We start from the raw sequence: 22,369 nt of genomic DNA, 5'->3' as shown, positions 1-22,369 counted from the left end.
TTATTAAATTAATAAATGTTATCACTTGAAATTAATTGTTTTTTGTGTTCAAGGTTTTCTGAAAAATTAAGTGTAGATTTAGTTTCATTGTATTTGAGTCAAAAATTCAACAGGACGTGAACCTTTTTAACAATTTGAATTGTGTATTTGTAAACATTTTGTTGTAGAAATCAGTTGGTCTGTTATGATATATAGTAACTATAAATCAAAATGTTAGTTTGAAACAGTGGGAAAGTCTACAGATGGTTACTACATGCCATTTGGCAAAATGATAGTTATCTTCCATGAATGTAATGTTTGTATGATTAACTACAGTTGTTTTTACTGCTGTTTAGACACGATATCCGGAGAGCAGGACTAACTATTTTGGTGGATGCCCGACGTTGCTCTCCTGTACCAGCATTATTTAAGGCTTTCAATACACTTCAGGTGATAAATTTTAAATAACCTTTGGAATTTGCAAAGTTAACTCTTTGAAGTATATCATTTTGCACTATAGGGCTGTTTCTCTTTCCCTGGGTTTAATTGTGATAGTTTTGTCAAAGATTAATTCTAGATGAGGGATTGCAGGGCATTCCTTGTACTTGTTTATATAGTAATATTCTCTTTTAGTCAACAGTTGGAAGCATTAAAACTTTTAAGTAAATATATACTGTGGAATATAAAGCTATGAAGCAACTATAGAATCATATGAGTTCCAGATCCCCATCACCCTCTAGGTGAAACAATTTCTCCTCGAATTCCCTCTAAACCTTCTACCTCTTACCTTAAATCTATGCCTCCTGGTTATGGAACTCTCAACCAAGGGAAATAGGGCCTTCCTATCCACTCTCTAGACCCCTCATAATTTTAGTTAGGTCTCCCCTCAGCCTCTTCTGATCCAAAGAAGCCAACCGAGCCTATTCAGTCTTTCCTCATAACTTGTAAATTTCCTCTGCGCCCTTTGTAGTGCATTCACATCTTTCCTATAGTGCAGTGTTGAGAACTGCTATGGCCTAACTAATGTTTTATACAGTTTCAGCATAACCTCCTTCTCTTATATTCTGTGCCTCAGTTAATAAAGGCAAGTTTCCTTTATGCCTTCTTGACCACTTCCAAGGTCCCTCTGTTCCTCTACAGTTCTCAGTATCCTTTCACTTATTGTGTATTCCCTTGCCTTAGTAGCCTTTCCCAAATGCATTACCTCACACTTCTCCAGATTGAACTCCATTTGCCACTGTTCCACCCACCTGACTAGAGGCCATTCTGCCCATCGAGTCCATGCCAACTTTCCACGGCGCTATGCAGTCAGTCCCACTCCCCGGCTCAATCCCCGTAGCACTGAAGTCTAATTCTCTCAGCTTCCTCTTGAAGTCATTGATCGTCTCCGCTTCCACCACCCTTGTGGGCAGCAAGTTTCAGGTCATTACCATCCACTGCGTAAAAAGTGCTTCCTCATATTCCCCCTGCATCTTTTGCCCAAAACGTTCAATCTGTGTCCCCTAGTCCCTGTACCATTTGTTAATGGGAACAGTTTTTCCTTGTTTATTTTATCAAAGCCTGTCATAATCTTGTACACTTCTATTAAATCTCCCCTCAATCTCCTTTGTTCTAAGGAGAACAAACCCAGCTTTTCCAACGTAACCATGTAACTAAAATCCCCCATCCCTGGAACCATTCTGGTAAATGGGTAAATCTTCCTGCAGTCTGAAGCTTTCTTCTTCGTTATCAACCACACAGCCATTTTTGTATTGCCTGCAAACTTCTTAATCATATCTCCTACAATCTAGTCCAAATCATACCACAAAAAGCAACGGACCTAGTACCAACCCCTGCGGAACCCCACTGGAAACAGCCTTCCAGTCACAAAAGCACCCATCAACGAATACCCTTTGCTTACTGCCTCTGAGCTAATTTTGGATCCAGACTGCCACTTTGCGTTGGATCTCATGTGCTTTTACTTTCGTGATCAATCTGCCATGTGGGATCTTATTAAAAGCCTTGCTGAAATCCATATAGACTAGATCAAATGCACAACCCTCATCGATCCTCCTGGTCCTCAGAAATTCAGTCATGTTAGTCAGACACGACCTTCCCTTAACGAATCTGTGCTGATGGTCTTTGATTAATCGTTGTCTTTCTGAATTCCTTAGAAACTTTGAAATAATTTTCCCACCACTGAGGTTAGCCTGACTGGCCTGTAATTACTTAGACTATCCCTTTCTCCCTTTTTAAATAATGGTATAATATTCACTGTCCTTCAATCCTCTGCCACCGCACCTGTAGCCAGAGAGAATTGGAAAATGATGGTCAGAGCTTCCACTATTTTTGCTGTTGATTCCCTTAATAGGGTACACTTTATCTGTGCCTAGGGATTTATCCACTTTCAAAGATGTTAAACCACTTAATACTTCCTCTTTCACTATGTTAATTTCATCTCATATTTCATACTCCTCATCCCTGATTACAATGTCTGTATCGTCCCTCTCTTTTGTGAAAACAGGTGCAAAATATTCATTAAGGACCATACCAACGTCTTCTGCCTCCACTCAGTTTACCATTATGGTCCCGAATAGGTACTATTCTTTCTTTAGGTATTCTCTTGCTCTTCATGTATTTATAAAAAATCTTTGGGTTTTCCTTAATCTTGTCAATATTTTTAATGCCCTCTCTTTGCTTTCATTATTTCCTTTTTAATTTTACTCCTGCACTTTTTATACCCCTCTAGCTTTTCTGCAGTATAGAGCCCTCAGTATTTGCCATAAGCTTCCCTTTTTTCTTTAGCCTCTCCTTTAAACCCCTAGACATCCAGGGGACTTTGGATTTATTAGTCCCACTCTTTTAATTTAAGGGAACATACTTGCTCTGAACCCTCGCTATCTCTTCCTTGAATGCCTCCCACTAATCTGGCACTGAACAACCTTCAATTAGTTGTTTCTAGTTCACTTTAGCTAATTTGCATCTCAGCTTAATAAAATTAGCTTTGCCCCAGTTGAGAACTTCTATTTCTGGTCTATCTTTGTCCTTTTCCATCACTACCCTAAACTTAACTGAATTATGATAACTTCCACCAAAGTGCTCCCCAACTGATAGCCCTTCCACCTCCCCAGCTTCAGTCCCTAAAACTAAGTTCAAAACTGCCACCTCTGTTGTTGGACTTGCTAAGCACTGGCTAAAAAGGTTCTGCTGAATACATTTTAAGGATTTTGCTCCCTCTGTGCCTTTCACACTAATTCTATCCCAGTTAATATTAGGTTAGTTGAAATCCCCCACTATTAACTGCGCTATTGTTTTTGTACTTCTCAAAGATTTGCTTACATATTTGTTCTTCTATCTCCCTTTGACTGTTTGGGAGCCTGTAGTACGTATCCGGTTGTGTGATTCCCCCTTTTTGTTCTTCAATTCAACCCACGTGGCCTCATTTGATAATACTTCTACTATATCATCCTTTCTCACAGCTATAATTGTTGGATGAATCAATATTGTGACCACCCCCGCCGCCACCCCTGTTCTTGTTATCCCCTTCTCTATCTTGTCTGAAAACCCAGTAACCCGGAATCGTGAGCTGCCATTCCTCCCCTTCTTTACTAGAATATGATGCAAAAACAGTGGACTTTGAAACATCTCAAGTTGCAACAAAGGGTATAAAATAAATGGCATTTGTTAGCATGTTCCAGGATGTTGACCCAGTGACTATGAAGGAGTGTTGATTGTATGTCCAAATCATTAGGGTGTGAGATTTAGTGAGAAACTAAGAGGTAATGGGCATCCTCAGCAGGTGGTCGCCCTTGCCCTTTTGCGAGTTGCTGCAGGCCCAGCCATGGCCAATGATGGAACCAGCGAATTTTCGGTGGTGACGGCAGAGGAGCTAGAACCTCGAGGGATAACAGCTGCTTACAGGCGGAGAATCTTTTGTGAAGAGGGCTTGTGTTCCCTTTAAAGCGCACATGAGGAAGGCAATGGGAAGCCACCTCGTACTTTTCCAAAGTCATGTTGCTCATTTCTCATGGAGGTTAGAAAATGGAAGGCTCTTACAAGCAACTGAAGGGGAAAGATCAGGACCGTGAGGCATGAAGAAATGAGCAGAAGACCTGCCGTTGGGCAGATCCCACTACTAATGGGTATTCCCACTGTTGTATTGGCACACCTAGTCTTATCATGAGCACAGTAGTGAGAGGTGCTGTTAAAGTAGACTCCGTGAGTTGCTTCTATGGGTCATATAGATCATACTTACTGCAGACATAGTGAACTCGTCAGCAGACGTGCTCTCTTCAGACTACTAGCAAAGATCGGATGTCCACCAAAGCTACTAAGTATCATCACCTCATTCCATGACAATATGAAAGGCACAGTTCAGCATAGCGGCACCTCATCAGACCCCTTTCCTATCCTGAGTGGCGTGAAACAGGGCTGTGTTCTCGCACCTACACTGTTTGGGATCATCTTCTCCCTGCTGCTCTCACATGCGTTCAAGTCTTCAGAAGAAGGAATTTTCCTCCATACATGTTCAGATGGCAGGTTGTTCAACCTTGCCCATCTAAGAGCGAAGACCAAGGTACGGAAGGTCCTCATCAGGGAACTCCTCTTTGCTGATGATGCTGCATTAACATCCCACACAGAAGACTCATCGACAGGATTGCGGCTGCCTGCAACGAATTTGGCCTAACCATCAGCCTCAAGAAAACGAACATCATGGGACAGGACGTCAGAAATGCTCCATCCATCAATATCGGCGACCAAGCTCTGGAAGTGGTTCACGAGTTCACCTACCTAGGCTCAACTATCACCAGTAACCTGTCTCTCGATGCAGAAATCAACAAGCGCATGGAAAAGGCGTCTGCTGCTATGTCCAGACTGACAAAGAGAATGTGGGAAAATGGCGCACTGACACTGAACACAAAAGTCCGCATGTATCAGGCCTGTGTCCTCAGTACCTTGCTCTACGGCAGCGAGGCCTGGACAATGTATGTCAGCCAAGAGCAACGTCTCAATTCATTCCATCTTCGCTGCCTCCGGAGAATCCTTGGCATCAGGTGGCAGGACCGTATTCCCAACGCAGAAGTCCTCGAGGCGGCCAACATCCCCAGCATATGCACCCTACTGAGCCAGCGGCGCTTGAGATGGCTTGGCCATGTGAGCCGCATGGAAGATGGCAGGATCCCCAAGGACACATGGTACAGTGAGCCCGTCACTGGTATCAGATCCACCGGCCGTCCATGTCTCCACTTTAAAGACGTCTGCAAACGCGACATGAAGTCCTGTGACATTGATCACAAGTCGTGGGAGTCAGTTGCCAGCAATCGCCAGAGCTGGCGGACAGCCATAAAGGTGGGGCTAAAGAGTGGCGAGTCGAAGAGACTTAGCAGTTGGCAGGAAAAAAGACAGAAGCGCAAGAGGAGAGGCAACTGTGTAACAGCCCCGCCAGCCAATTTTATCTGCAGCACCTGTGGAAGAGTCTGTCACTCTAGAATTGGCCTTTATAGCCACTCCAGGCACTGCTTCACAAACCACTGACCACCTCCAGGCGCTTACCCATTGTCTCTCGAGACAAGGAGGCCAAAGAAGAACAAGAAGTAGTGCACTGGTGCTGGAGACTGAGTCCATTGGCGGGGCACTGATCAAGCAGAATACTCTGTCCTAAATAATGTTTAGCTTCTTCATTGTTGTGGCAGCACCCCTAGTTTCTGTCTTGTAGTTGGTAAGGAGGCTTTGAGAGATCAGGAGGCGAACCACTTTTCACAGAGTACCCAATGTCTGCTGTGCTCTTTTGGCTGTGCTAGTTCAGCATCTGATCATTAGCGACTCCCAAGACACATATGGTTGGAGATTTGACAATGCTAGTGCCGTTAAAGGTCATGGGGAGAGGGAAGGACTTTCTCTTTGAGGTGGTCATTACCTCGAACTTATGTGATGCAAATGTTATATGCCACATCTCAGCCCAGGCACGGGTGTTGTCCCTGCCCTGCTATAGGCTGACATGGGCTGCTTCATTATCAAAGAAGTTATGAACAGTGGCACTGTCAGTGAACTCCTGATCTTATGGTGGAGGGAAGTTTATTGATGAAGCAGCTGAAGATAGTTAACTCGAGGATGCTTCCCTGAGGGAATCCTGCAGTGATATTCTGAGGCTGTGATGACTAGCTTTTGTCAGTTACGATCATCTTCCTCTCTCTCAGTCACTGGAGGGTTTTCTATTTGACCTTCCTTGACTTGAGTTTAGCTCGGGTTTTTAGGTGCTCAATTGAATGCCGCGAGGGAAGGTCTCTCCTCTTGTCTGGCATTCAACTTTTGTCTCCATGTCTGGAACTAAGTGGTTATTGCAGTGGTTACAGGGGAGGCGGTGGCGTCGTGATATTGTCGCTGGACTAGTAACCCAGAGACCCAGGTATTTCTCTGGGGACATGGGTTCGAATACAACCACGGCAGAAGGTGGAATTTAAATTCAATTAATAAATCTGGAATTAAAAGCTAGTCTAATGATGGCCATGAAACCATTGTTGCTTTGTTGTAAAAATCCATCTGGTTCACTAATGTCCTTTAGGGAAGGAAATCTGCTGGCCTCACCTGGTCTGGCCTGCATGTGACACCAGACCCACAGCAATGTTGTTGACTCTTAAATGCCCTCTGAAATGGCCTAGCAAGCCACTCAATTGTATCTAATCGTTACAAAGTCAATAAGGAATGAAACCGGACGGACCACCCAAAAATGACCGAGGCACCGGAAACGACAACGGCAAACCCAGCCCTGTCGACGCTGTAGAGTCCTCCTTACTAACATCTGGGGACTTATGCCAAAGTTGGGAGAGCTGTCCCACAGACTAGTCAAGCAACAGCCTGACATAGTCATACTCATCGAATCATACCTTACAGATAATGTCCCAGACACAGCCATCACCATCCCTGAGTATATCCTGTCTCATCGGCAGGATAGACCCAGCAGATGTGATCCACAGTGGTATACAGTCGGGAGGGAGTTGCCCTGGGAGTCCTCAACATCGACTGCAGACCTCATGAAGTCTAATGGCATTCCAGGTCAAACATGGGCAAGGAAATCTCCTGCTGATTACCACCTACTGCCACCCTTCAGCTGATGCATCAGTACTCCTCCAATTTGAACAGCACTTGGAGGAAGCACTGAGGGTGGCAAGGGCACAGAATGTACTCTGGGTGGGGGACTTCAATGTCCATCACCAAGAGTGGCTACGTAGCACCACTACTGACCGAGCTGGCCGAGTCCTAAAGGACATAGCTTCTAGACTGGGTATGCGGCAGGTATGAGGGAACCAACAAGAGGGAAAAATATATTTTATCTTGTCCTCACCAATCTGCTTGCCGCAGATGCATCTGTCCATGACCGTATTGATAGGAGTGACCACCGCACAGTCCTTGTGGAGACAAAACCCCGTCTTCATATTGAGGATTCACTCCATCATGTTGTGTGGCACTACCACCATGCTAAATGGGATAGATTTCAAACAGATATGTTGTATGATCACTATTAAAACGAACATCACATGATGTGACTCAGGGGAACATGCGTCTTCGAACAAAAGTATAACGAACCTGAACCAGCCACTTTTCGCAGTTGCCTCCGAAATCCAAGCTTGGCTGACATCAAGGTGAAAGTGTAACTAGATGCCCGTTGTGTAATACCCTTGGTCCTCCATCTATTGTGGTCACTCGCGGAGGTAGGTCTTAAAGCCGTGGACGGGCCACGTAAAGAGCTGACATAGGGACTCACGCCATAGTGGATTTAGTTAATAGCCAAATGCCTCATCATCTAATTAGTGACGCGCATGAATGGATGAACCAGATTCCCACTGTCCCTACCTACTATCTAGCGAAACCACAGCCAAGGGAACGGGCTTGGCAGAATCAGCGGGGAAAGAAGACCCTGTTGAGCTTGACTCTAGTCTGGCACTGTGAAGAGACATGAGAGGTTTAGAATAAGTGGGAGGTCTCTCGGCCGCCGGTGAAATTCCACTACTCTTATCGTTTTTTCACTTACCCGGTGAGGCGAGCCCCAAGGGGCTCTTGCTTCTGGTCGGAGGCGACCAGGCGTGACCTGCTCCGGGGACAGTGGCAGGTGGGGAGTTTGACTGGGGCGGTACACCTGTCACGGGCCGCACAGTGGTGCAGTGGTTAGCACCGCAGCCTCACAGCTCCAGCGACCCGGGTTCAATTCTGGCTGTGGGAGGAAACTGGAGCACCCGGCGAAAACCCACGCAGACACAGGGAGAACTTGCAAACTCCGCACAGGCAGTATCCAGAATTGAACCCGGGTCGCTGGAGCTGTGAGGTTGCGGTGCTAACCACTGCGCCACTGTGCCGCCCACTGCGCAGGTTGCTGTTTGATAGGTAAATTGGCCATTATAAATTTCCCCTAGTATAGGTAGGTGGTAGGGGAATTGAGGAAAGGTGGGGATGTGGTAGGAATATGGGATTATTGTAGGAGTAGTATAAATGGGTGGTTGATGGTCGGCACAGACTCGGTGGGCCGAAGGGCCTGTTTCAGTGCTGTATCTCTAAATAAATAAATAGATCTAGCAAGGCAAAACTGGGCATCCATGAGGCGCTATGGGCGATCAGCAGCAGCAGAATTATATTCAACCACAGTCTGTAATCTTATAGCCTGGCATACCCCCACTCTACCATTACCATCAAGCCGAGGGACTAACCCTGGATCAATGAAGAGTGCAGGAGGGCATGCCAGGAGCAGCACCAGGTATACTCAAAATGAGGTGTCAACCTGGTGAAGCTACAACATAGGACTACTTGCGTGCCAAACAGCTTAAGTAGCATGTGATAGACAGAACTAAGCAATCCCATCACCAATGGATCAGATCTAAGCTCTGTTGTCCTGCCACATCCAATCGTGAATGGCGGTGGACAATTAAATAACTAACTGGAGGAGGTGGCTCCACAAATATCCCCATCCTCAATGATGGGGGAGCCCAGCACCTCAGTGCAAAAGATAAGGCTGAAGCATTTGCAACAATCTTCAGCCAGAAGTGCCGAGTTGATGATAAATCGCGGCCTTCTCCTGAAGTCCCCAGCATCACAGATGCCAGTCTTCGGCCAAGTCGATTCACTCCATGTGATATCAAGAAACGACTGAAGGCACTGGATACTGCAAAGGCTATGGGCCCTGACAACATTCCGGTAATAGTACTGAAGACCTGTGCTCCAGAACTTGCCGCACCCCTAGCCAAGCTGTTCAAGTGCAGCTACAACACTGGCATCTACCCGGCAATATGGAAAATTGCCCAGGTATGTCCTGTACACACAAAGCAGGTCAAGTCCAACACGACCAATTACCACCCCATCAGCCTACTCTCGATTATCAGTAAAGTGATGGAAGGTGTCATCAACAGTGCTATCAAGCGGCACTTGCTCAGCAATAACCTGCTCGGTGACGCTCAGTTTGGGTTCCACCAGGGCCACTCAGCTCCTGACCTCTATACAGCACTGGTTTAAACATGGACAAAAGAGCTGAACTTGAGGTGAGGTGACAGTGACGCCCCTTGACATCAAAGCAGCATTTGACTGAGTATGGCATCAAGGAGCCCTAGCAAAACTGGAGTCAGTGGGAATCGGGGGAAAACTCTATGTTGGTTGTAGCTGTACCTAGCGCAAAAGAAGATGGTTGTGGTTGTTGGAGGTCAATCATCTCAGCTCCAGGACATCACTGCAGGAGTTCCTTAGGGTAGCGTCCTCGCCCCAACCATTTTCAGCTGCTTCATCATAAGGTCAGATGTGGGGATGTTCGCTGATGATTGCACAATGTTCAGCACCATTTGGGACTCCTCAGTTACTGAAGCAATCTGTGTAGAAATGCAGCAAGACCTGGACAACTTCAAGGCTTGGGCTGATAAGTGGCAAGTAAACATTCGTGCCACACAAGTGCCAGGCAATGACCATCTCCAACAAGAGAGAATCTAACCATCTCCCCTTGAATTCAATGGCATTATGATAGCTGAATCCCCCCACTTTCAACATCCTAGGGGTTACCGTTGACCAGAAACTGAACTGGAGTAGTCATATAAATACCGTGACTACAAGAGCAGGTCAGAGGCTAGGAATTCTGCGGCAAGTAACTCACCTCCTGACTCCCTGGTGGATAGGCTCTGCATGGAGCTATCCTGTCAGTCCCACTCCCCCGCCCAATTCCCATAGCCCTGTCCATCCCTACAAGTTTATTTCCTTCAAGTGCTATCCAATTTCCTTTTTAAGTCATTGATTGTCTCTGCTTCTACCACCCTTGTGAGCAGCGAGTTCCAGGTCATTACTACCCGCTGTGTAAAAAACGTTCTGCCTCATTTTTCCCTTGCATCTCTTGCCTAAAACTTTCAATCTGTGTCCTCTAGTCCTTGTACCATTAGTTAATGGGAACAGATTTCCTTGACTAAATTATCGAAGCCGGTCATAATCTTGTACACCGCTATTAAATCTCCCCTCAATCTCCTTTGTTCTATGGAGAACAATCCCAGCTTTTCCAACGTAACCTTGTAACTAAAATCCCCCATCCCTGGAACCATTCTGGAAAATCTCTTCTGCACCCTGTCAAGGACCCTCACATCCTTCCTAAAGTGTGGGGACCAGAACTGGATGCAATATTCCAGTTGGTGCCTAACCAGAGCTTTATAAAGGTTCAGCATAATTTCCCTGCTTTTGTACTCAATGCCTCTATTTATGAAGCCCAAGATCCCATGTGCTTTTATAACCACTCTCTCGATGTGTCCTGCCACCTTCAAAGATTGATGCATATGCACCTCCAGGTCCCACTGTTCTTGCACACTCTTTAGAAAAAACATAACCTGAATTATTCAAAATGTATATGTGTTCAGTATGTATTTTATTTCAAAACTAAGTAAAAATACTGGGAGATACCTTTTTTTGGCATTGCTAGAAGATGGTGCTTAATGCCAGATCGATAATTAAGCTGGGAGGGAGAGACGTCGGCGGTGGGAGCTTCTGGTCAAATTCAGGTAGTCACCAGATCAGGAATTGTGAATGTGTACATGATGGGGGTGGGGATCTGTCAGTTACTAGAGGTTAGTAATGGGGTGGAAGTCTCAGCATCCTGATTTTTCATGCCTCTAAGATGGATGGCAGAATTGCCTATCTTGAAAGTGCAACTGGGAAGTCAGAAAGATAATTAACAATTCCATTATATACCTTAGAGGTCAAACTTGGAGGATTTAATCGCTGATAAATAAAATGAAGGGGTAAGTTTAATCACTATAGAAATAGCAACACAACTGGTACGATTAGGCATGAAAAGAAATGATTCGGCATAATTCTTTGCTTGACGGGAATTCTGTGCATACGCATTAATTTTATTAATTTTGTTCATGTCTTGTACCTGAGAGCTGAGATGATGAAGCTATGGTCATTTTTCAAGTCAGCAGTTGAATCCTAGCAATTTAATGAAATAGCTGGGGAGGATCACAGTTATCGTTAAGTTATCATGTATGATATGATAAATCTAGTATATTTGTGTCTGCTTTTTAGTTAACAGTGGAAAATGCGGCGCAGTGGTTAGCACCGCAGCCTCACAGCTCCAGCGACCCGGGTTCAATTCTGGGTACTGCCTGTGTGGAGTTTGCAAGTTCTCCCTGTATCATGCGTGGGTTTTCGCCGGGTGCTCCGGTTTCCTCCCTCAGCCAAAGACTTGCAGGTTGATAGGTAAATTGGCCATTATAAATTGCCCCTAGTATAGGTAGGTGGTCGGGAAATATAGGGACAGGTGGGGATGTGGTAGGAATATGGGATTAGTGTAGGATTAGTATAAATGGGTGGTTGATGGTCAGCACAGACTCGGTGGGCCGGAGGGCCTGTTTCAGTGCTGTATCTCTAAATAAAATAAATAATGTCAATGTAGTTCTTAATTAGCGAAACAAGGTAGCTAAAGTAATGTAATTTCATGTGATGTGTTCCTGATAGAAACTGCAGTAGCTACATTGCCTAATAGGGGTTTTCTTTGGGCTGGATTTTAAAACCTCTCCACCGTTGGGAACATTGGCAGGGGGGGGCAGTGAAGATTGTGCGGCGGAAGCCCGCCATCGACCTCGACAGTGAGAGGCCCTGTGCTGATCTCGGCAGTGGCGAGGCTGCGTGGCAGCCCCCCTGCCACTCAGCGGGCGACGAGACCCCCATTGAAATATGTAAACTAATTTACATACCTGATTTAATGAAGTACTGTCGCCTCCTTGATCGGTGCACCGATCTTCATTCAGGCGGCTGACAATCCCGCGCCTTCTAATCCCGTTCAGGGAAATGTTGCACAACACCTATGGGGAGAGGGGAGGAGGATTTTTTTCTCTGTGCGGAAGGGGGGAAGCGAGGTTAAAACGATGCGGATTGGTCGGGGGGTGATGGGAAGGGATAAAGGGCAAAGTTGCCAAACGTTTCTTTTGTGGGGGGGGGGGGTCAAATTGTCAATATTCGAGTTCTGGGGGGTGGAGGAGGAGGAGGGGCATGAATGTCTGGAAATGCCACTAGGGTTGGGTAAATGCATTTAAATTTCATTAAATTCTGTTTTGTGGAAATTCTACTTACCTGTCCCTTTAATTTTTAAATGTCCATTGAGCGCTGCAAGCCCTTTAAAAATGGCATCTGCGCATTGGTGCCAGAGGCCGTTGCCTGCAGCGGCTCGCTCGCCCCCTCCACATCATCATGGGAGGTGTGGGCACTGTGACCATGCAAATGAGCCGCCATGTTTACGTCGGCAGCGGACTCTTAAAATGCAGCTCTTTGTGTTTAAAATATTGTTATAATTCAAATGTACTAAAGTTTAGATGAAGTGACAAAATTGAGCAGATATGTTGATATTTTGAAATTGGCCCAAAAGATACTAACTAGTGTGTTTCCGACACTATTGGGAGCATACAATATATGTTTAACCCTGAAAACCATGAACACAATCATATTTTAAGTAACTTGTTAGTTTTGGTATACTGGAGTTGTGATGACCAAAATACAGAGTGGACCTACTTCATCCCCTGCTTTTCTTCCAGGAAGTTATATTATGCTCTGTAACTGTGTAGCTTGTCACCAAGTGTTCTCACAGAGAAAAGGTTGCTAAGCTTTCCTTTTATCATTATGCCCATAATGCAAGATAATTTACCTCTGTACAATCTGATTTCATGCTATCTGTTCACCTTGAGGTTTAGTTGCAAAGGTGTGTTGAGGATCAACTCTTTGATACTATTATTGCTTCAGGCATCATTAGCTTTATTTGCCTGGTTCTTCTGTTTACCCATCTTATCGTAAATGCTTAGGAAGACTGGCAGATTTAGTTATGGCAAAAGACACTGGAGTCATTCCAGTGGTTGTCACACCTTCTAAGTTTATCCAAAAAATGTCACCTCTTATAATTTATTGACCTTGGTTATATGTCTTTGAGGGAGGATTGAAGAGAAACCCTCAATGCAAATACTGTTACCTGAATTTTCCCCTGCGGCTGTATACCTTGAGGCTGAGATCAGATTTGATCAGACTAGAGAGGTTATCTTCAAATATTGGTATAATTTACACAGCTACAGTTCTGTGTAGTAAAGTCAGAATTCTTTCCCTAATGGGATTATATTTCATCTGTTTGACAATTTGGCTGTCTCTCGTCACATCAGTGATTTATTTCTTGACGTATTAGCCATTGTTACAGGCTGGTCTTTCAGGTTACATAATTTTCTTAGTGTACTTTTAAGAATTCTAAGAGAAATAATAAAGCATTTTGTAAAGTCTCACTTTTTTGGTCTGGCTTTCAGCATTAACTAAAATAATTATATGCTTCTGTTGGCAAAGACATAGCATGTTCTGTTACATAGCAAATGGCAATATTATAGAACTGAATTTAGCCTGTGTGGATAAACAACAGAACTACCATTTGCATAGTTCAATTTGAATTTATAAATTATTTTGATTCAGAGAGGTTTTTGATTATAACCAGGAATCTTGCATCATTGGAACAACATATCCAGGATTAATTTGTTCTAAATAGATGTTGAGCAATGGAAAAAAATCTAGATTTGCAAAGAGTTTAAAATTAAGATTAAATATTGAAAATGTGCAAGAACAAAACAATGCACCCTTTCTGAGCCAGCAGTTATTGCCTTCATTTCCCCTGACTTTGTTACCAGTTGTATTTTCCATACAGAGGTCACCATAATCCAAAAGTTGCCATGGAGACCTAATTTGGCTGAAAGAATAACACTGATCGTGGTCTATATTAATATTTGTTTTATTGGCATTTGTTCAGTAACATACAGCATTATGTTTCTGCGCAGTTCTGGCCTTCCTGATGTAAGAACATTCATTCGAGCCTCGAGCTTATTTCGCCATTCAATTAGATCATGGCAGTTTTGGTTTGCAACACTTGTTATTGTTAACAACAATCTATCATTCTCAGTTTTTAGATTTTCAATTCACTCCTAAGCTCAACAGTTTTTTGGGGATAGGGTTCCAAATTTCCTTTACCCTTTGTGTGATGAAGTCCTTCCTGACATCACCCCTGAATGGCCTAACTCTAATTTTAAAGCTATGTCCTCTATTTCTGGATTCCCCTATCAGAAGAAATAGTTTCCCTCTGTCTATCTTATCAAATCCTTTAATCATTTTAAACACCAAAGTCATAGCACCTAATAGTTCATTTAGAAAGTCATCGCTTCAGATAATGGTACGATAATGGCAGACGCCCTACCACTGGTCTTGCACTGCGGACTCCATCACACTATCCAATCTTTCCTTATAGCTAAGATTCTCCATTCCTGGCAACTTTCTCGTAAATATCCTGTGTACCTTCTCTAGTGTGTTCACATCCTTCCTGTAATGTGATCAGAACTGTACGCAGTACTCTAGCTGCAGTCTAACTAATGTTTTATACAGCTCTAGCATAACCTCTCTGATCTTAAACTCTGTGCCTCAGCTAACAAAGGAAGGTGTCCCGTATACCTTCTTAGCCACTTTATCTATCTGACCTGCTCCTTTCAGGGATCTGTGGACATGCACGTCAGAGTATCATTCTGGTTTTAGGAAGGTATTAATGAAGGTATCATTGAAAGGGTGCAATGAAGATTCTCTAGAATAAAGTAGGAGTGAAAGGCTATAGTTGTCGAAAAAGCTTGAAAAATTGGAGCTTTTTTGTTGGAATTTAACAGGTTTTCAAAATTATGAAAGGTGCACAATCGTTTTTCACTAATTAGTGGATAGGTAACAGGCATAGCCTGAGAATTTACAAAGAACAAAGAGGGAAGTTTGAAGAATCTTTTCACACAAGATTATTAGAAAGTGGAATAGTCTGTCATATTGAGACAGTTACTATAACTTCATGTAAAAGGAAATGGATAAAAATTTATTTGAAAAGGAAGAATATAAAGGAACTGGCAGAGACCCGCAAAACGTTTGCGGTGAAAGGCTGCGTTTGCTGACAACGCAACCTCTAGGTGGCGCAGTGCTTGCACATGTGCAAATTCAGGCACTTCAACAGGAATGTCAGTGTCTGCGACATTCAGACAGCTGCCAGGATTAAAGATGGCGCTGCTCAATTTATCACAGAAAATTGATCAAACTAACCTTACATTAAGTTGAATGGAAGCCCAGTAATATGCTACTACGTAGTTATAGGATACTAATTGTAATTCTCAGATTCTTTTAATATTCTAGTAATCCTATTAAATACAAAAAGAATTTTATGATTGAATTTGATTGAATTGGGCGGCACAGTGGCGCAGTGGTTAGCACTGCAGCCTCACAGTTCCAGGGATCCGGGTTCAATTCTGGGTACTGCCTGTGCGGAGTTTGCAAGTTCTCCCTGTGACCACGTGGGTTTTCGCCGGGTGCTCTGGTTTTCTCCCACAGCCAAAGACTTGCAGGTGATAGGTAAATTGGCCATTGTAAATTGCCCCTAGTGTAGGTAGGTAGGTGGTAGGGAATATGGGATTACTCTCGGGTTAATATAAATGGGTGGTTCTTGGTCGGCACAGCCTCGGTGGGCCGAAGGGCCTGTTTCAGTGCTGTATCTCTAAATAAAATAAAATAAATTTCCATTGGAAGATAGTGAATTGACACCCTGATCGACAATCGGGCACAGTATATGTGTTGCCAATTCGTTATTGTGATTCGTTTATATGGCTGACCAGGATTGATTTCAGCTGAACACAGCTACTAGTTCCCGCCCCACTGGCCACTTATCTTCTTGGCAACTCGCTTTCTTCCCCTTCCCCCCACCCCCCTCCTTAGCCACTCGCTCCAGACTTTGCTGCTCCCCCCCAGTTCCCTGGCCGATTGTTCCCTGCCCGCTCTCTGGCTGCTCACTCCCCCTCCCCCCTCCAGCCGCTAGCTCTAGGCCGTGCCACTTCCCTTCTCTCGGCCACTCGCTCCCATGCTTGATTGTTCTCCATGCGCTGCCTGAAGAAGCAAGGCGGGTCACAAGGGGTGACGGTGTGATGTAGGAGCGAGCGGCTGAAAGGAGGGAAGCGGCGCAGCCTGGAGCTAGCAGCTGGAGAGGGTGGTGAGGTGTGGGGGTGGTGGGGGAGTGAGCGGCCGGAGAGCGGGGTGGCGCGAAGCGAGGAACCATCAGCCGGGGACGTGGGGGACGGGGGGTGGGGGAGGGGGTGCGGAGAACAGCAAGGTCTGGAGCAAGCAGCTGAGGGGAGGAAGCGTCAAGGCCTGGATCGAGTTGCCAAGGTGGGAAAGAGACCAGTGGGGCGGGAATGAGTAGCTAAGTTGGGGGGAGCTAGTGGTAGAGATTGAGCTCCAGCCTCAAAGTCTCCCATTGAGCCGCTTCCTCCAGCCGAGTGGGAGGCTGGATACCCGATGACGCTTTATCGCGCATGCGCGAAGCTGGACCAGGCAGGGATATGCGATGACGTTGGTGCTGCGCGATGACATCATCCCGCGCATGTTCCACTTAGTTCTGGCAAATTGTAGCTGCACATGTGTGCAGCTTGCCACACTCTGATGACGTTAGTGGGCCGCTACGTTGTCAGGAATCACTTTGGTGGCGAAATTAGTATCTTTTTTGCAACAGTACTCTTTAAATCCCCATCTCATGCCATTCCCCTCATGCCACATCCATTCCATTCCCCCATCCCACCCTTTCTTCCTATGCCATCCCCATCCCTCCCTGATCCCCCATTCCACACCTGCTAGGTTGTTCCCCCGTCCCCCATTCCACACCTCCCAGGCCTTTCCCCCGATCCCCCATTCCACACCTCCCAAGCCATTCCCCCCCCACCTCTCTCGCCCTCTCCTGTCGTTCCTCCACCCTTCCCTCCCATGCCTTTACTCTCACTCCCTCGCTCCCATACCGCTCCCCCGAACTCCCAAGCTTCCCCCCAACTCCCCTTCCTCCCCCCCCCCCCTTACCTTCCCCATGCCATCCCCCATCCCCTCCTTCCCACTACAGTCTGTCCACGCCCCTCCCAATTATCAAGAGCCCAGCAAGCGCGGCTGGGGAGCAACAAGAGCTGGTGGTGGGGGCAGCCAGTTTGTGAGGCCGGGGAATATTGACAGCTGGGGGCCGGTAAGTGAGGCCAGGGAGCAGCGAGAGCTGGGACCCGAAAGCGAGGCCAGGGAATGGCAGGGGCCAGTAAGCGAGGCTGTGGGGCGGCCAGTAAGCAAGTCTTGGGAGAAATAGGGGCCAGGGGGCCAGTAAGTGAGGCCAGGGAGTGGTGGGGGCCAGGTAACAGCAAGAGCCAGGGGCGTGTAACCGGGGCCAGGGAACAGCGAGAGTCAGGGGCTAGTAATCGAGAGTGGGAACCAGTGACCAAGGCATGTGCACCAAATCTAATTCAGCAGGGGAATGGGAACCTAAATTGTAGTGCCAGTGTACAGGATGTTGAGAGTAGTGAGGTCAGGGATATGGTTACAAGGACGCAAGAGGGCACTGGCAAGCAAGAACCTGGTTTAAAGTGTGTCTATTTCAACGCCAGGAGCATCCGGAATAAGGTGGGTGAGCTTGCAGCATGGGTTGGTACCTGGGATCTCGATGTAGTGGCCATTTCGGAGACATGGGTAGAGCAGGGGCAGGAATGGATGTTGCAGATTCCGGGATTTAGATGTTTCAGTAAGAACAGAGAAGATGGTAAAAGAGGGGGGGGGTGTGGCATTGTTAATCAAGGAGAGTATTACAGCGACAGAAAGGACGTTTGAGGACTCGGCTACTGAGGTAGTATGGGCTGAGGTTAGAAACAGGAGAGGTGAGGTTACCCTGTTGGGAGTCTTTTATAGACCTCCGAATAGTTCCAGAGATGTAGAGGAAAGGATAGCGAAGATGATTCTCGACAGGGGCGAGAGTAACAGGGTAGTTGTTATGGGGGACTTTAACTTTCCAAATATCGACTGGAAATACTATAGTTCGAGTACTTTAGATGGGTCAGTTTTTGTCCAGTGTGTGCAGGAGGGTTTTCTGACACAGTATGTAGACAGGCCAACCAGGGGCGATGCCACATTGGATTTGGTACTGGGAAATGAACCCGGCCAGGTGTTAGATTTAGATGTAGGTGAGCACTTTGGTGATAGTGATCACAATTCGGTTAGGTTTACCTTAGCGATGGGCAGGGACAGGTATATACCGCAGGGCAAGAATTATAACTGGGGGAAAGGAAATTATGATGCGATTAGGCAAGATTTAGGATGTGTAGGATGGGGAAGGAAACTGCAGGGGATGGGAACAATCGAAATGTGGAGCTTATTCAAGGAGCAGCTACTGCGTGTCCTTGATAAGTATGTACCTGTGAGGCAGGAAGGAAGTTGTCGTGCGAGGGAGCCGTGGTTTACTAAAGACGTTGAAGCGCTTGTCAAGAGGAAGAAGAAGGCTTATGTTAGGATGAGACGTGAAGGCTCAGTTAGGGCGCTTGAGAGCTACAAGCTAGCCAGGAAGGATCTAAAGGGAGAGCTAAGAAGAGCAAGGAGAGGACACGAGAAGTCATTGGTGGATCGGATCAGGGAAAACCCTAAGGCTTTCTATAGGTATATCAGGAATAAAAGAATGACTAGAGTTAGATTAGGGCCAATCAAGGATAGTAGTGGGAAGTTGTGTGTGGAATCAGAGGAGATAGGGGAAGTGTTAAATGAATATTTTGCATCAGTATTTACAGTAGAGAAAGAAAATGTTGTTGAGAATACTGAGATTCAGGCTACGAGGCTAGATGGGATTGAGGTTCACAAGGAGGAGGTGTTAGCCATTTTGGAAAGTGTGAAAATAGATAAGTCCCCTGGGCCAGATGGGATTTATCCTAGGATTCTCTGGGAAGCTAGGGAGGAGATTGCAGAGCCTTTGTCCTTGATCTTTATGTCGTCATTGTCGACAGGAATAGTGCCGGAAGACTGGAGGATTGCAAATGTTGTCCCCTTGTTCAAGAAGGGGAGTAGAGACAGCCCTGGTAATTATAGACCTGTGAGCCTTACTTCGGTTGTGGGTAAAATGTTGGAAAAGGTTATAAGAGACAGGATTTATAATCATCTTGAAAAGAATAAGTACATTAGAGATAGTCAGCACGGTTTTGTGACGGGTAGGTCGTGCCTCACAAACCTTATTGAGTTTTTCGAGAAGGTGACCAAACAGGTGGATGAGGGTAAAGCAGTGGATGTGGTGTATATGGATTTCAGTAAGGCGTTTGATAAGGTTCCCCACGGTAGGCTATTGCAGAAAATACGCAAGTATGGGGTTGAAGGTGATTTAGAGCTTTGGATCAGAAATTGGCTAGCTGAAAGAAGACAGAGGGTGGTGGTTGATGGCAAATGTTCATCCTGGAGTTTAGTTACTAGTGGTGTACCGCAAGGATCTGTTTTAGGGCCACTGCTGTTTGTCATTTTTATAAATGACCTGGAAGAGGGTGTAGAAGGGTGGGTTAGTAAATTTGCAGATGACACTAAGGTCGGTGGAGTTGTGGATAGTGCCGAAGGATGTTGTCGGGTACAGAGAGACATAGATAGGCTGCAGAGCTGGGCTGAGAGATGGCAAATGGAGTTTAATGCGGAAAAGTGTGAGGTGATTCACTTTGGAAGGAGTAACAGGAATGCAGAGTACTGGGCTAATGGGAGGATTCTTGGTACTGTAGATGAACAGAGAGATCTTGGTGTCCAGGTGCATAAATCCCTGAAGGTTGCTAACCAGGTTAATAGGGCTGTTAAGAAGGCATATGGTGTGTTAGCTTTTATTAGTAGGGGGGTCGAGTTTCGGAGCCACGAGGTCATGCTGCAGCTGTACAAAACTCTGGTGAGACCGCACCTGGAGTATTGCGTGCAGTTCTGGTCACCGCATTATAGGAAGGATGTGGAAGCTATGGAAAGGGTGCAGAGGAGATTTACTAGGATGTTGCCTGGTATGGAGGGAAGGTCTTACGAGGAAAGGCTGAGGGACTTGAGGTTGTTTTCGTTGGAGAGAAGGAGGAGGAGAGGTGACTTAATAGAGACATATAAGATAATCAGAGGGTTAGATAGGGTGGATAGTGAGCGTCTTTTTCCTTGGATGGTGATGGCAAACACGAGGGGACATAGCTTCAAGTTGAGGGGTGATAGATATCGGACAGATGTGAGAGGTAGTTTCTTTACTCAGAGAGTAGTAAGGGCGTGGAACGCCCTGCCTGCAGCAGTAGTAGATTCGCCAACTTTAAGGGCATTTAAGTGGACATTGGATAGACACATGGATGAAAATGGAATAGTGTAGGTCAGATGGTTTCACAGGGCGGCGCAACATCGAGGGCCGAAGGGCCTGTACTGCGCTGTAATGTTCTAAAAATTCTAAATCAATCCAAATCAGAAAATGCAAACAGACAAAAACTGATTATTATTATAGATATGGGCAAAGAACAAGGTGATGACATTAGAATAAATAGTTCCAGTTGAAGAGAGAGCTTAAGATCAGAAACTGGCCTCTGTTGCCGCCTCCTGTGCTCTAATTTCTATGATTCTGTGAGTAATAAACAAAGATGTTTCAAAAGGTGAGGACATCTAGCATAATAAACACTTAATATTTATTTATTATAGACTTTGCTGAGGTGAACTACAGGCTGGATTTGATTCCAGTGACGGAGTCCTGGAAGGTGGGTGAAGAACCCACCTCAGCCCTCCGTCAGACCCTCGTTGAAAACAAACGGCAGGCAGCCAATTAACTGCCCGGCGTCAGGGATGCTGTCCCTTTAAGGAACCAGCTCCCATCTCCAGAGCTGCCGGCCAATTAGAAGGCTGGCAGCTCTGCAGTACCGAAGATATCGGAGACCCCGGGGCAGATGAGTGGGGTCGGGAAGATTCCTTTAACTGGCCACTTAATGGCTTCAATTGGCCTACAGTAGGAAGGCTGTTCTCAGCCTTCCCTGCCCCAGACAAAATGACAGGGGGCCTGGACAAGGTCGGGAATGGCACCCTTTGCCATTTTGTTTACCCCCCCCCACCATCTTGCCTCCGTTCCTCCTGCCCTACATTTTCGATATTTGTATTGAATGCAATGAGTATTTTAGCTCCCTGATACTGAGTGATGTGGTACTGTGTTATTTACCAGGAAGTTCTCAGTTTCAGTCCTTGCTTTGTGTGTTGAGTTAACTCAACTTGGGGCGGCGCAGTGGTTAGCACCGCAGCCTCACAGCTCCAGCGACCCGGGTTCAATTCTGGTTACTGCCTGTGTGGAGTTTGCAAGTTCTCCCTGTGTCTGCGTGGGTTTCCTCCGGGTGCTCCGGTTTCCTCCCACAGCCAAAAAGACTTGCAGATTGATAGGTAAATTGGCCATTATAAATTGTCCCTAGTATAGGTAGGTGGTAGGGAAATATAGGGACAGGTGAGGATGTGGTAGGAATATGGGATTAGTGTAGGATTAGTATAAATGGGTGGTTAATGGTCGGCACGGACTCGGTGGGCCGAAGGGCCTGTTTCAGTGCTGTATCTCTAAATCTAAAAATCTAAAAAATCTAAAATCTAACTATTATCAGCTATATGCTGTACTGGAGGCAGTAAAATTGATCTCAGCATCCCTGGGCTAGTGAGAGAAAAATGTCCGTCTGTGCTCTCACTCCTGATGACTTTAATAGTTACTGCTGAGAACTGTTTTGTTCATATAGCTTGGTACCACATCACCCAGTATACTTGCGCACTCAACCATTGGGAAGTTAAATATTTGTGTAATTCTAAGATGGTGTTTGGGTAAAGACTCAGCTTTGAACCCTTCAGAAGGTTTTCAATGTCTAGACCTGTACAGCAAGAAAAGTTACATAATAAAAGATGGAATATTATCCAAGCGTGAGCCAGCAATGATGAGAGGAGGGTGGAAGCGAGTGTAAAAAACTTTTTATTAAAGTAATAACCAGTTGAGATGTGAGCTTCATTTATCTGCTTCTCTCTCCTCATTCCAAGTGCAACAAAACTCACCATGAGCTTCAATGTATGCTGTATCTGA

At 45.6% G+C, this 22,369-nt stretch overlaps 1 protein-coding gene across 1 annotated transcript in view; it reads left to right on the top strand.

Annotated features, from left to right (window-relative positions):
- plekhg4 (pleckstrin homology domain containing, family G (with RhoGef domain) member 4) overlaps positions 1-22,369 on the top strand; it is a 401,233-nt gene that overhangs the window by 107,098 nt on the left and 271,766 nt on the right. The window contains exon 6 of the mRNA XM_068049566.1: positions 336-429. Within this exon, the coding sequence (XP_067905667.1) occupies positions 336-429 (94 nt within the window). The remainder of the gene's footprint in view (positions 1-335; positions 430-22,369) is intronic.

This window comes from Heterodontus francisci, chromosome 17, assembly GCF_036365525.1.
Source record: "Heterodontus francisci isolate sHetFra1 chromosome 17, sHetFra1.hap1, whole genome shotgun sequence".
Lineage (NCBI taxonomy): Eukaryota > Metazoa > Chordata > Chondrichthyes > Heterodontiformes > Heterodontidae > Heterodontus > Heterodontus francisci.
The sequence above is the reverse complement of the archived record's forward strand: the minus strand, read 5'-3'. Positions and strand labels throughout refer to the sequence as shown.